Here is a 15,365-nt window from a genome sequence, read left to right as displayed (position 1 = left end):
ATGGAAAGAATTAAAATACAGTGGAGGCGACATAAAAAAATAAAATAAAACAAGAAATAATAAGTAAAAAAAAGTTCAATATTCTGGGATCATTTTCTTACAAAAAGACAAACCTTGTTGCACCAGAAAAGCCAAATATCAACTGGACACACTCGCACACACACGCGCACACACACACACACACACAAAATGATATTGGGAAAGTGCACATTGTTCCTGCCAAAATAATTTGAAACCTTTGTTTTTTGTCTCTTTTGCAATGTGAAACCATTAAATTAACAATGCAGAAAAATGCTGTCAAGTATGAAAGATCAGTCAAGTTTTTATCAACAAAGTTCATATTCATGTACACATTAACACCAGTGATACAGTATTTGACCTCTAAAATACAGTATACAGACAACATCCTTACCCTCATTTATTACCTCCATTTTCTTGTTTTAACAGGAGGATTCTGCCATTTTAAAATTACGGGTTGCTCACTGATTGCTGTGCATTCCTAATTTTTTTCAGTGTTATAGACATTCAGAAATTGGTGATGAATGACAAAGGTATGACCGCGAACGCCTCCCCCCTCCTCTGATAAAAATGTGATATGAGTGTGTTTTGAGTTATAAACTGGTGTCTGATTCCACATATGAAAAATGGTGGAATAGTTTAAATACATTATTAGCACAGCTAGAAATGAGGGATTAAACATAAAAAGTACTGAAGTTCCACAGGTTTATAAGGCAAAGTTCTGTCCTCATCCTTGATAACTTATTTTTGAGAAAATTCAACAGTCAATGATCATAAATGTCACGATGGTGCAATAAAAAAGGCACTGACTTGCCTTCCGCTGATCTACATTTATCTGATCGACTGTGGCGCTGACATTAAATGAAAGATGCTCTTTGCTTTGAGGTGGGAAACTAAACGGGCTAAAAACTAGCAGCTCACTTCGATTCAAACCAGGAAACTGGCACATCTGATCCTGTCAAACTCTGCCAGCCCTCGACCAAATAAGTCTCAACTCAAGGGCCACTTACTCACTTTTTCTGGAGCCTTCGGTTGTTCTACAAAGTCCTCATCAGCAGACAGTTTGCTCAGTTGTGGAACGATGGAATAGATGTTCAAACTTTCCACTATTCAGGGCACTTTTATGACTGTGAAACCCATCTGCTAATGAAGACTGGGAGATATGGTTGAAAGCTCTGGAACAAGCGAGAAGGGGATCTTGAGTTGAGATTTTTTTTGCTGTATGAGCTGTTGTTTTCAAAGTCAAGAATGAACTGTTAAGCTCAAGTCTGCCAGCTCTGCCTAGCCCCCCCGTTTGTGCCATTACATTCAATTCACAGGGCCAGATGGTTATGGGGATGAAAACAAACTGGGGCTGAGCTCTGTCTAAATAATCAGCACACACACTGCCGAACTGACCAATCCACTTCTGTGTGACTTCTTGGTTTGTTACAGTTTCTTTTTTTTTTGTCTTATTTTTTGGCCCGCATTTTGACATTGCACTCCAAATTAGCATGCACACCAAACACCGGATATAGCTTCAACCCTTCTTCTGAAAATCGGTGCTTTTAAGAAAACGTATTAGTACTTCACAATCATAAAGAACTATTTAACGGACCAACTCCTACTCACATTGAATATGAATCTGTGATTCTGCCAATCAAAGATCATCTTTAATATCCAGGTTTTTATGTTTATGAAGCGAGTCTCTTTTCCCACACCAACAAATGATTGAAGTGTATTTTTTTTAGGACATTTTGTAATGTGTGAACGCCGACAGCACGTCTGCCGGCAAATACAGTATGTGATGGGAGGTGAAAGCCACCGTGCACCTGATAGGAAGGTATTATGACCCTGTGGGCTGCACTTGCTGGTGGCCCTTTTTTAATACTGGTGTGGATTTGCTCTTGAGAAAGCGGCAAACATGGGGGGGTGTCCCCTTGAGGCAGGCGAGACAGGAAGTGGAGTCAAGAGGTGCAAGGACTTAAAGTGCAAGAGGGGAAAGTTCCAGCTCCTCTCAGCAGTTCCAGTGCGCCATCCTGCCTTCAAGAATCGAGGGGGCTAAAAAAATGAAAAACAGCAAGCACACAAGGATGAACGGTTCAGGATAAAAACTAAGGAATGGAAGGAGGGGAGGATTTCTTTCTTTGATAAAAGTATGTAATTAAAAATGTCTTTAAAAAACATGAATTGGAGCTATGAGGGAGAAGTGGGATGCACAGAGAGGATGAAGATCAAATTTCCTCCAGTTGACAGATCTACCATCAAGAGGAGAGAAAACATCCTTTCCCCGCAGCAGAAATGTCAGTGAACCTGGACTGCAGCGATTGAGCAGGTGGAAGCAAAGACGGAGCAGTTTCTGAAAGGGAAGCACGGTCTCATTACAGTAGTCGTACTGTACTCGCGTTCCCACATTGTTTGGTGTTTTGAATGTGTGTCTGAGGTTTCAAATTGGGGTTGCTACTGAACGCACCCCAAGTCCTTCTCCCTCATGTCTGTTCTCAGAGCCTGGCTCAGTTTTCTGCATTTTCATCAGTTGGTGAATCACATGTTGTAGGCCACGTAGATGGGGTCCAGTTGGTCCGCCAGGAAGGAGTCCCGCAGGTGCATCCTCTGCTTCTCTCCTCTGGAATTGATGGGAATCACCCCTGGGTCCACGATGACCACCACCCCGACGATGAGGTGGTGCTCCTCCAGGACCACGTTGGTGACGAGGGGCACCAGGTCCAAGGCCTCCTGCTCCGAGCCGCTCAGCTCCGCCACCACCACCAGCAGGTTGGTCCATGTAAACACAGCACTGAGGAGAAGTCAGTCACATGTTTTCTGTGTTACTGTGGGAACTTTAGGCTGTGGCCTTTGACAGTGAGTATGGAAAGAAAAATATGTATCATGAAAACGACTAGTACTAATTGAGGAAACCTCACCTTTCTGCGATGCTGCGGTGGGCTCGGGACACAGACGTCTCAATGTCGATGGGGTGATAGCGTAACCCCCTCAACTCCAACGTTTCATCGAGGGAGCCCACCACAAACAAGGCATCGTGACGATCTGTAGTAGAAAAAACAGAAGTATTTGATTACTTATAGTTATGGACTTTTTGCTGTATTGTTCATGCTGTCGTATCTATCCCTTTAATATCTCTGGTTGCATTTTGCAATTGAGGGTAATGGTTATTTTATCCATCAACAATTTCTCAATAGATTTTGAATTCAAATGATCACATTCCGCGATAATGTATGTTAATGACATTGCCCACCCCAAGACACGACAAGAGAAAGGGGCCCAAAACAAATCACTTCTCCCAGTCATAATTACAATGTTATGAGACAGAAAAGGCATGAAGGCACTGCATGAGGTCAACTTTTTTTCAAATGTCCTCTCACCTCCGCTTGCATCCAGCAGCTCAGTCCTCTTGATGAAGCCCAGGTAGCCCGTCCTGGCCCACAGAGTGTGGGGCTCCCCAAAGCTGAGTCTGGTGTTGAAATGGTCTGCCTGCAGGCTCTCCTCCCCATAGATGGTGTAGTAGCCACTGGCACTGTGAGGACTGTTAACCCATATCTGAACAAAGACAAAACAAAAAAATGAAGTGAATGAGGCCTATTTTTTTTTGCATTTGTTTGACCTGAGTAAACAAGTTTTCACAGTAAATCTGAGAGCAGTCGCTTTTCGTGTCAAATAGCTGTGCTCACTTCACTCTGTGCACTCAATATGTTGCAGGATCATAAGAGGAAAATGAAAAGGGGAAATGTTTAAATATCAGCATCCCATGATCTTCTGCCCACTCACCTCCCCAAGATGTGAATCTCCCAGTGGGCCTCTGGTCTCTGGGTTGACTATGATGACCCTCACTCCTGGTAGGATCTTAGAGAACATGAGAAGACAGTTTAGCTTCATGGATAATACAAACACTTCCACTACCTCTCTGGGCCTGTGGCCAGCAAGAGCACCACACATGTACGTCTTTTTAAAATATAATCAATACTTACTGTGCCTGACTCCATGAGGGGAAGACTCTGTGGTGCTCCTCGTTCCACCAGCCTCACCCTGAGGGACACGGACAAAAGACAGCCTGTCAATCATTTTGTTCAATCCATAGGCGAAGATTTCGCTGATAGTGCATTTGTCCGCCCCAATAAAAACATAAAAATAGCAGAGGACTTTTATTTTGATGAGCTGCTAGAGCACGATTCATAAACGTACGTGGTGACAGTGTGCAACCTCAAAAGCAATGGTGGAAGAACCAACTAAGCTACAAGGTAATGTCTTTCAAGTTTATGCTCAGAAGTGCTGTTTGCTAACTAATGCAAAAAGCCTGAGAGCCTTACTGCATTATATTACATTATGTTTTGAATTGTCACCTGGCACCTGAATTTACCTTACCAACCATACATTGACGTATAAGAAAATTACCAGAATGCAGAAAATGTGTTTGACACTTCTGAGGAGAGGACCCACAGATCCTAAGCTTAATACGCAACCCCCCCCCATGTTGAAATGAAACCTCTGCCCTTGGTTCGATCTGACCGACCCACCATTGTTTCACCAATCGAATCATGTGACTGTAGTTGTCTTTGTTTTGGTTACATGAGTTTCCAGTCTTACCTGTCGTGGCGCAGAGACTTCATGTCAACGTAGACGGTGGAGGGGTCTGGTCCAGCAGTGCCCTGAGGACACAGAGAGGAAAATAAACACCCTGAAATGTGAGAAATAGAACTGAAGCTTTTTGGCCCATTTAGACCATCGATAGGTTTTTATTGTTCAGTAATACTTAAGATTGGCATGGAAAAACTGTGGAGTAGAATAAAGAAAAGTACACATGGTAAGCAAGTAAACACTGTAGACTAAAAAATACATACCATAAAACACAAGAATGAGTGGGATTAGGGAAAGTAAAAATATGAAGAGTAAGACCATTCGGTGTGAGCCCGTATGACACCAACCTGCAGGCAGATGGCCAGGTTGACCCGGGAGCCGAAGGCGGTGCTGACGGCGCGTGGTGACAGGCCAAGATCTTTGAAGAGCTTGGAGAAGGACTGCGTGAGAGCGAGACGAGGACGCTCCTCCGCTATCACCACACAGCTCCGCACGCACGACAGATTCAGACCCCGCGCCTGGAGACACGCACGACTAAAGGTTATTCACACTTTTAACAGTTACGTGTGGACTGAGCTTGGTACAAACATGAACTCAGCATTAGTGGACATTTTTATCCAAGGTGCTTTGAAACATCAACAGAATAAGCAGAGACACTGAGCCACGCTGAACCAGAAGAGCCAGATTTATGACTTTAAAATAGAGAGAGACATAAACTTCCACATGTTGTTAACACGTTTCCGGTCATCTCTCTAATGTCATCTCATCAAAATATCATCAAAAAATAAATAAAACAATAATTTCTAAATTATTAAATTTATTAAAAAGCAGAGAAGATTCCTGAGCAACCAATTCATCAGTGTTCTGTTATTAATGTCAGAAATGACAGAGCAGTAACCACATGTTATTCAGGGTGTGTATGAATGTGATTCTGACCTTCAGTATTTCCGTCTGGGTGCCCAGGCCTTTGGTGCAGAGCTCCATGACAGAGTAGGAGCAGAAGGTGTCTCTGATCTTGTACTGACTGAGCGTGCTCAGCCACAGAGGCAGCGAGCTCTCCAGCTCCAGGGGAGGGATAAGGATGGACTGGTGACCTGAGTAAACACTGGGCCGAAAAAACACACTTATACAGCAACAACGTCACTTTGACCAGAACAGCATGTTATATGAGGTGTGATATTCAGTCTATGTGTGTGTATGTGTGTGTGTGTTACCTGGAGAGGCACCACAGGACGAAGCCCAGGCCACAGTACGGGTCCAGGCAGATGGCTATTTGGCGTGAGGAGTAGAGCTCACACTGCAGCTTAATGGAGCGGCACAGAGTACTGACTGCAGCATGAGACATCTGACAGGAAACAGACATGAACTCTTAAAACCTACAAACCTACACAGTGAGAGCAAATTCACCAATTCACCGTACTGCAAATAAAACATACTAAAATATTATTCATGTCCTCGTGTCAGTGACACGTATTAACTGTACGAACATATCAACTCTTTCATGCATACATTTACCTGGTAAATTTAAGCGTGTACAACATCAACTCTCCTATGCCCACAATTCTAATAGCATTATATTATATATTTTTGCCAAATTCAGTATTGCTCACCACATCTCTGGCTAAACACGAATTCAACAATGTACATTCACTTCGTAAGCATGATTGACATAAGGCAAGACATATAAAAATACTCTGCTTTGAATAATAATTTGTCTGATGTGGTTTTTACCAAAAAAAAAAAAAAAAGTTAATTCAATTACCTCCTTAAAAATGTTTACTACCCCTTATTCCTCAATGTTTTTTGTTTCAAAAGTTCAACTATTTGACAGAAGATGTCTCCATTCTCAGTGTGTGTATGTGTATTGGAGGCTTCAAATGTCCACATCAAACTTGTGTAAACTGCGTAATGGACCACAATTGGCTTTCAAAGCCAAAATCCTGCTCATACATAAACGTGTTAAACTAAAATTTAAGGTGAGCACGGAGGATCTTTTCCCCGTCAACCCACTGATGTGAAAACAGCCTTCTGGTGACAAACTCTGCACACACATAGGCAATAAGCAAAATACATTTTTGAGTGGCTAAGGGATTTAAACTTTTACTAAATCAAACTGATTGCTTCATGTTATACATGAAATGCATGATTTGTGAGAGTAATCACCTTGACTCCGGTCAACATGCCTGTGGTGGACACACTGAAGTCCAGGTAGGCCAGCATCTCAGCCGTAGGGGGTTTATAAATGTGTGGAGGTCGCTTTCTGGGGAGATCATCTGAGAGAAGAGGGACGTGGATTTTTGTTATTTTCTTGCTGGACAAAATAAACACACACACTTTCCCTGTGTTACTGTGTTGGGAATGCGGTGCAGCCTGATAACTATTCAGTGTTTTTGTTGAGTGGGAGGAGGATGGTATAATTTCAGATGTAAATGCGCCATTTCACTGCACATTTAAAAGGCTACACATTTATTTTGAACTCATCACACCTACATCATATGCAGTACCACTCTGTTATTTTAAGAGATGGTTGAATGTTTGCTGAACATTTAAGACTACAGAGAGAAGCTTTTAGTCTGTTAGGTTTCCCCAACATGTTCATTGTTAAGCAAAGAGCAAACACGACACCTTGTGGCCAGAAGGGGAACACATCCTGTGCGCCCCCAGAGATGTGTCATAAAGGCAGTAAAGTACACAATGCCACGCTTATATAACTGTGGTTAGCTGCTTCACATTATGCCTAATGCCTCTAGGCTGCTCTAATTTGAACAGCTCTCAACAGAGTCCAGCACCTGTATCGATGATAGTGGGCCACGTCTTGATGTTGACGCTGGCAGCAGCCTCCCTGGACCTGAGGATCCTCATGAGAGGCTGAGTGGTGAGGATGCAGGCTGCTTTGCTCACCTGTTAACACCCAGCAAACACATCAAGAAGTTAATTCAAGGACACAAACTACTGTGCTTTAACAGTGACCTCTGGTAAGAATCCTCCATTATTGTTATACTTTATTGATCCTCCAGGTAAAATTCTATTTTATTTGCTTCCCTCCAGGGAAATCACTTACAGGGGGTCAACTGCAGAACTAAATCTGCGGGGGATTCAGTTACTTACTTTAGGACACTTCAATAATTATAATATATCGCTCAAGTGGTGCATGGGAAGTAAAAGTAAGGTTCATATTGCTTTTGATGTATATGACACCTACCCTGGTGCTTAATAGCAATCCAATATTGACAAATGAAAGCTATGGTATAATGTTCCGTAATGAACTGCTCTGGCTAACAGTATGTTTTGCTGTAGATAGATACTGTGAGGTTCAGTGAAATCTAAAATATGCTTGAAGATGTAATGAAGCACATTAGTTTCTTTAAAAACTGAGAGAGTCAGAGACAGCCCTTAAAGTGCTGCCTAATAATACATAAATGCAAAGATAGTCCGAGTACGACTTGTTATCATTACTAATGATTACATGAATAACTCTATTATGTTTTGGTAATGCTTGACACACTATGTAACAGCGGCACCATTAATCAGTTCTTGAGTTTCATGACACAGTCCCGGTTGTTCGCACTCACATCGATGATCATGCGGACAGTGGGGAGAGTAGCAGCCAGGTTCTGTGGGTGGGGTGGCCTCACCGTCACAGGGATGACCCCCGCGTAGAGACAACCATAGAAGGCAGCTATCAGGTCAATACCTGTCGGAATAAGAGACGGACAAGAACCTTGTGAACTAAAATACAGCACAAATGAAACAGCAGTACTTTTTCATGTATATTAAATGGACAAATAAGGAAAAACGGCCGTCTACAATGATCAGGGGTGTGTGTGTGTGTGTGTGTGTGTGTGTGTGTGTGTGTGTGTGTGTGTGTGTGTATTTACCTGGAGGATAAAGCAGCACCACATTGTCTCCTGTATTGAGGCCTCCTCTCTCCATTAGGGTAGCTGTGATTTTCTCTGCTCTCTTGTGTAGCTGAGCACAAGTGGCTGTGCACACTGCCACCCCCTACAGAAAAAAGAGTAGAGCTGAAGTCACACCCAACAAAATTGATCACCATTAGCACTATTACCAAAAGCAAAAGAATTATGCATTGTCAGTATGTTTCTTGGACACATAAACTGATTAATTGTGTGTGTGTGTGTGTGTGTGTGTGTGTGTGTGTGTGTGTGTGTGTGTGTGTGTGTGTGTGTGTGTGTTTAGGCTACCTTGGCATTGAGCAGCACATACAGGACATGGTCTGGGTCGGTTTGAGCTCTAAATTGCAGAGCTTCAGACAAGAACTGGTGCTGGTAAAGAAAGCAGGTCATCACATAGACGTTAATGGTGGACTGACTCAATACATGTATTGCACGATAAAAACAAAATACACAAAGCTGCATCTGTGGCAAATAATAATCCATTTAAAAATGATCAACAGATAAAAACACATAAAAGCTAGCCTGAAAACAGTTGACGTAGGTGCAATTCATATATCATCCAGCCAAAAAGTAAACGGTCCTCTTAGTGACAACAGATACACATATGTTCATTTCAAACAGACCTTGGGTGGAACAGAGAACAGAAAACATTTTAAAGTACGTCAAAGATATTCTGTGACGCTGTTGACCTCTCACACACAGACGCACAAGCACACAGCGGGAGCATGGGAGAATTTTGCCAAGTGCAAGGTCATGCTGGGACCATCTGCACCTGGTAGGAGGCAAATTGGAGCCACTGTCAAAAACTAACAAGCTATGAGCCTTTCAAACAAAAGGGTCGTGACAATTTTGAAAAGCTTTGAAAGAGAAGTTTCCACAACACATTAGTGCCTCAGTGTACTATTTCTTAAACATAGTTGCTTCAAGGGAACAACAACCCACTAGCTATTTTTACTGTTAAATACACAGGAAATTTTAAACGCATTATCAGCCTCTTGATCAATTGTGTCAATAAGATGAGGAACTGGTCAGTGCACAGGACTGAAAAAAACAACAAAGGAAGGCAAGGACATCCTTCAAAAGGCAGAAGTGAACATTAAGTAACACATAAAGTAACAAAACAATAACACCATAACATTCTCTGGACAAACACAATATACAGCAGTAGCACATTACTGGTCATATTAAGATCACTGGCCGGAGTCATCCTCTGTGCCACACTCTCTCTCTCGCTCTCTCTCTCAGTCAGACAACAGGTCGTGCTCTGCTCAACAACGAATCAGGAGTCACATCATGCAGACCGGCTGCCCTGACCACTCATCAAGCCATGCTACGCGTGGGAGCATCACAGTGAACACAGCGAGCAGAGGTGCACACAAAATAGGTGTTCCTAATACTTTTTACTTTTGGGTTTATTACAAGATATTAGCATAATGCATTATTATAGTATACGATGACATGGTCTTCACATATGCCAGGAGTGTTTATAATCACTTGTTCAGAGTCTGCATTACCTCCTTAAAGCAGAAAAGACAAGAAACTTTCATTCACTTAGAGTAGATGCATGTCACTTAATCTATTGCTGAGCTTTTGGTTTGGCAAAGTTAGCTGCTGGCCAGCTCCCATCTTAAAAAGGTGATGGCAGAGAGAGTCTATTAAGGGGCACTGATAAATGGAGAACAGTATATTAGTTTAAGTGTGTGGACCCCTGCTGGCCAAGGAGTCAGCCTGGACAGTCATCTCTGTGCCTCGAGCCAAAGCTGTTGCTGGTGGCCAATCGGGCTATCACGGCTACAAAAGCACATCTGACTGACAGAAGCAGCAGAAGCAAAGACAGGAGGGGGGTGGGGGAGGCCAGACTAGAGCCTTACCATCATGGTGGGCCACATACAGAGCTAAAGCCCAACCCAAGCGAAGTAAAGGCAGAACAACAACAGAGATTTAGGATAGGATTGTTACAGGGTCATCTTTTAACTTGGTAAACACATTCAGAGCATTTCCAGTTTATACATCAGTTTAATTTGAAGCGATTAAGTGATTAATTGTTTGGGCTATAAAACATTAGAAAAACAAAACAACAAGGGAACAAAAAAAATTTCTCCATCACAATTACCTAGGGCCCAAGGTCATGTCATTAAATATCTTGTTTTGTCCGACCAACCGTCCAAAACTCGGAGATATTCAGATTATAATAATGTTAAGACAACATTTGAGAAGCTGAAACCATCACATTTTGGCATTTTTGCTTGATAATATCACTTAAACGATTATACAATTACCAAAACACTTATTAATCGACAAATTATTACAGCTCTAATATAGTGTGTAATATACAATTATAAGAATAGTAACAGTCTAAAGTTTATTAGTTAGAGTGCTAGATATGCATTGCTTTAGATATTCACAGTAATATAATCTCGGGTCAGAGTGGTCAAAGTGTGGTTCAGGGTCTGTGTGGCAAACAGTACCTTTCGGATCAGATCCTGGTCCTCCACCACACCCAGCTCTCTGCCTGTAGCCTGGGCGATCCGTTTCCCCGCCACCAAGTTGCCGACCAGCATAGAAGCAGGACCGACATCCACTAAACAGATGGAAGGCAAGCAAGAGTCACGAACCAACAGAACAAACCACATGATATTTCTGATATTTCCTTCTTTGCTGTGATGTCAAGCATCAGTAGATATGGTCTGAGGTGGCCTACCAGGCTGTTTCTGGCGCGGTTTGGGCAGGTTGGTAACACAGGTGTGAGGGCACATGAGGATATTACAGGGGTGCAGGTTTCCCTCCAGGAAGTTCTGCTTGGTTTCACAGATGTGGATGCCTCCAAGGGGCGTCTTTGGGAGGGTGTTGGCTGGGACGAGTGCGAGGCAGTACAGGCCAACCTGGTGGATACTGTCGATGGCCTGTGCAGAAAATGGGCATCGCGGGATATAGTTTGATGAATGCAAAATTATCACAAAATTTCCTCATGAGAAAAGGCTGTTGAGTGTTGTTTTCTCTTAAAAGTTATTCAAACTTTTACTTTATCCATGATGATTTTGAAAGGTACATAACTCTTTCAAACAGAACTAAAGGCATAAACGTAACCAGAGTTAGTACACCTAAATACCATCATAAAGAAGAAAAATATGTATTGAATATTCACACTAGTTGACTCGATATATGTGACTTACCTGCAGTACTCGACTCATCCACTGAAAGCTGTCCTCCTCGCTGGCGTCAGGCCTCTGCTCTGCCACAATCACTATCCTCTCATCATAAAACACCGTCACTGAGAACACAGCGATCCTACATGAATGACAACAGAGAAATGTGAGCACTCGCACACTCCAGACCAACACACACAGGGACAGGCTGCAGGATGTTAAAGGGATTGTTCAGTTTCGGGGCATATACAGAAAGCTATTTTCCTTATTTACCAATAAAATATCGCAAAAGTATCATTGCTTACATGGGCAAATGCTGAAATGATCGTCTTTGGTGTCACCATGTATACATACATACAACAACAGCGAACCTCTCATGGCTCACAGGGAGCAGTCAGTGTCTCACCTCCCCCTGTAAACTGTTTTGACGGGCTCCACTGCTAGCGCGGTGGCCACCAAATCGTCGGCATTGTGGCGTCGCCCGCTCACCATCAGCAGCCCCTCAATCTTCCCCACAACAAACACCAGACTGCCCTGTGGAGAAGACAGTTTTACTTACTCTCTTACTCGTCAGTAAAATTTCAGAAAGCTAACTCTTTATTTCTGTGTACGCATGCCTCACCGGTCCTACGAATCCAAGCAGACCAGTCCGACTGAAGGGAATTTCTCCTATGGGTGCTCCAGCTTGGTTGACGGGGATCACCTACAGACAAGCGGAGAAATCAAAGATTGGATTCAAATACATACAGCACAGTAAATCTCACCCTGGCATTATATTTCAAAGGTATGCCAAAACAATTGTGATACTGCAGTTAAATGTTTAGATTAAAAAATGTCTCACACACGTGAGAATATGGGAACAGAATCAGTTTCACGATGACTGTGGCTCCATCTAGTGGATCATTTAAATCTATTCTTTTTTCCCATCCATCCATTTTCTAAACCAGCTTATCCTGTGCAAGATCGAGGGGGACTTGAGCTGATCCCATCACAAACTTCACAAGAAGCAGGGGACACCCTGGACAGGACGCCAGGAAGTTCATTTTTTAGGTGTTAACATGACTTTTTGGGTAGAGCTGTTTTTTGCACGCTGCTGCAAACTATATTTCTTGTCTCGTACCAAATATATATTTAACAGCCACAGCATGTTACATGTTTTTATATTCTATTGTATCAAGAAAAGATGTGGAATGAGTCCTAGGCAGTTCTTAAACACAGGTCTGAAACTTTGACAGACCTCGAATGTGTTCTTGGTGACACCAGGCAAGCCGTAGTACATGGTGCCTCCAGCCCGAGAGTTGATCACAATCTCTCCTATTTCATCTGTCTTGCACAGCTGAGGAGGCCCGTCAGGTTTCACAATGCACATCAGAGCTGAGACACACAAACAGGTCACAGCATTAACATTTCATATGTTTAAGTACTTGATAAAGATAAGACACAGTAAGAAAGTACAGTAGAGGAAATGTGGCAGCTGCTGCACTTCTGCAGTGCTGTGGCTAACCTCCAGGCATGATGTGGCCCACATCCTGAACAGTGAGAGCAGAGTTCTTGTCCTCTGTGTTCACCCTGATCACCCCGTGGCTCAGCCCGCCCATGGACAGGATGGCCCTGGCTGGTAGCGGAGCCCCTCGTGCACCGGGCCTAACAGAGAGGGCAGAAAGAGAAGTGAACGGGCCACGCAGGAAGGCAGCAGAAACGGAACACATTGTTGTCTGTCTGCAAAACAAGTCTCAGTTTGAAAGTGCAGTCAGTGTTTTTAAATAAGGAAAAATAACATGGTTTGGTTTTAGTTTTGAGTTGATTTACTCTTAAAGTAATGAAATTATTTTAGCCTTGACATAATTATAATTTGAACTGTTGTTGTTGAAAGTATGATGTTAGGACAAGATGTGACTAGTTGTGAAAGCATACAAGTCATGCTGGTTGGTGTCAAAACCACAAGTTTTGTTTATCTGTCTTTGTTCCTCTTACTTCTGTCTGTTTCCAACAATCTTTTCATTCTACACAAGTCAGGTGGTCCGTTACATAATGGTTGTTTACGTGCCAATAAATAACACAACAAACATAAATAGTTTTAAGACACACTAAATTTAAGTGATTTGATGGTGAGTATTATGTTCAGAGTATCTCTTCCCAGAGTGTGGGAGTATGTAGATGTCGTACCTGCGTATGGCCACAGTCAGGGCCTCAGGAGAGGTGGCGCATGGACAGATCACCTCAGGCTTCAGACCATGAGACTGAAACACATTCAGGAAGGCATCACACGACGACACAGACCCTGATAACAAAGAATGGACAAAAGCATCAGCAAAACAGGGTAGAAATAGTCACAGTTCACAACCCAACATGTTAAAATGCCAGCAGTTCTTTATTACAAAGAGACGTGTTTGTGCAGGAGAATGACTCACATGGGTTTGCTCCATCAGCCACAATAAGCATACGTATGGAGGACAGGTTGGTGTCCCTCTGCTCCTTGTGGGCCATCATGGCCCAGTGGAGGTCACGGCACTTCACCAAGGCCACACGTGCTATTAGAGGGTAATGGGAAAATCTTATATATGGTGCACTTACATTGTCTTTACAGATTGTTTCATTAATTATGTATACACTTTGTGTTTGTTATACTGTTTCTCCTTGACTTTTGTTTCCAATGTTATTCAACTTAGTGGTCTTACAGGTGGTCATGTTTACGGGTCTACTTTTATCATTTTAAACATAATCTTGTGAATGTTTTACAAGCTTAAATATATATATATAAAAGCATAAAACTATACAAATATGGAATATAAAAGTAACATTGGACATTTGCTGAACCTTTGTGAATGTGGACCCTCTGCACCCAGGACATTGGACATGCTTTCATGACAGCATATGGCACTGTGATGGTGTGGATTCTGTTCATGACACTCTGGAAAAAAAAAAAAACATTGTCAATGCCACATTATGCTATATACTGTAACAAAGTGTAACAAGGTCAATCTGGATATACAGTACAAATAGTTGCATTCAATCTCACCGTTAAGACACCATGCCACATGCCCATGTCCTTCTTGCAGTCCAACACATTGACCAGTGTCTCCCCTACGACAGAAAACACATAAGCACATTAGGATGCCACTTAACATTTAATTTTGTGGTCCATTAGAGTGTATATTCTCTTAAATCATGATCCTCAGCTAATCTTCTCTGAGGTGCCTCTCTTTGCGCAGGAGAGAGAGAAAATTGATTACGGGGCAGGCTGCCGACGAAACCTGCCACTGAGGAGCTCAGGAGCTGAGCACTGTTGAACTTTTAATGCTTAGTTTATAATGCTAAAGTATCTCACCCTTAGAGAGTTAGCGTAAGAGAGACAGAGAAGCAGGGGAGGTATAAAACACTGAGCACTGACCTTCACAGTAGTTACAGGCCTGCGTCAAGGCTTGACAGTGGGTCAGCATGGAGATCTTGGACACAGCAACTCCCATCACCGTCCCCTCCTTACTTGCTTTGTACTTAGGTGGAAGAGACACACACAAACGAACATGGACAACGTTAAATGAGAGCAAATGCTAGAAGAAGACGAAGATACTTCAGTGCCATGTCAACACAGTTGCTACCTGGAAGCCCACCAATAACAATAATAATAATAATAATAATAATAATAATAATCATAAATACATGTTATATTTAAAGTACATGTATAACACTAGTCTAAGAATCAAATTTAAAAAGT

General features: G+C 42.5%; 1 protein-coding gene across 5 annotated transcripts in view; it reads right to left on the bottom strand.

The window, feature by feature from the left end:
- Positions 1-2,428: 2,428 nt before the first annotated feature.
- dip2ba (disco-interacting protein 2 homolog Ba) overlaps positions 2,429-15,365 on the bottom strand; it is a 37,152-nt gene continuing 24,215 nt past the window's right edge. For 3 of the 5 annotated variants that reach the window (XM_070911132.1, XM_070911131.1, XM_070911129.1), the window contains 27 exons: positions 15,042-15,144; positions 14,670-14,734; positions 14,468-14,561; positions 14,062-14,181; positions 13,817-13,931; positions 13,155-13,294; positions 12,888-13,024; positions 12,273-12,353; positions 12,057-12,184; positions 11,678-11,792; positions 11,206-11,407; positions 10,973-11,085; positions 10,376-10,399; positions 8,793-8,873; positions 8,469-8,592; positions 8,163-8,284; positions 7,380-7,491; positions 6,754-6,863; positions 5,805-5,935; positions 5,527-5,695; positions 4,938-5,108; positions 4,600-4,661; positions 3,984-4,041; positions 3,784-3,858; positions 3,381-3,555; positions 2,922-3,045; positions 2,429-2,794 (listed from right to left, as the gene is read on the bottom strand). In XM_070911132.1, coding sequence (XP_070767233.1) covers positions 2,542-2,794; positions 2,922-3,045; positions 3,381-3,555; positions 3,784-3,858; positions 3,984-4,041; positions 4,600-4,661; positions 4,938-5,108; positions 5,527-5,695; positions 5,805-5,935; positions 6,754-6,863; positions 7,380-7,491; positions 8,163-8,284; positions 8,469-8,592; positions 8,793-8,873; positions 10,376-10,399; positions 10,973-11,085; positions 11,206-11,407; positions 11,678-11,792; positions 12,057-12,184; positions 12,273-12,353; positions 12,888-13,024; positions 13,155-13,294; positions 13,817-13,931; positions 14,062-14,181; positions 14,468-14,561; positions 14,670-14,734; positions 15,042-15,144 — 3,204 coding nt within the window. In that variant the 3' untranslated portion in view covers positions 2,429-2,541. The remainder of the gene's footprint in view (positions 2,795-2,921; positions 3,046-3,380; positions 3,556-3,783; positions 3,859-3,983; positions 4,042-4,599; positions 4,662-4,937; positions 5,109-5,526; positions 5,696-5,804; positions 5,936-6,753; positions 6,864-7,379; positions 7,492-8,162; positions 8,285-8,468; positions 8,593-8,792; positions 8,874-10,375; positions 10,400-10,972; positions 11,086-11,205; positions 11,408-11,677; positions 11,793-12,056; positions 12,185-12,272; positions 12,354-12,887; positions 13,025-13,154; positions 13,295-13,816; positions 13,932-14,061; positions 14,182-14,467; positions 14,562-14,669; positions 14,735-15,041; positions 15,145-15,365) is intronic. The other 2 variants (XM_070911130.1, XM_070911128.1) reach the window with 1 other exon arrangement.

Source organism: Enoplosus armatus, chromosome 8, assembly GCF_043641665.1.
Source record: "Enoplosus armatus isolate fEnoArm2 chromosome 8, fEnoArm2.hap1, whole genome shotgun sequence".
Classification (NCBI taxonomy): domain Eukaryota; kingdom Metazoa; phylum Chordata; class Actinopteri; order Centrarchiformes; family Enoplosidae; genus Enoplosus; species Enoplosus armatus.
This window is presented reverse-complemented; position numbering and strand designations above follow the sequence as displayed.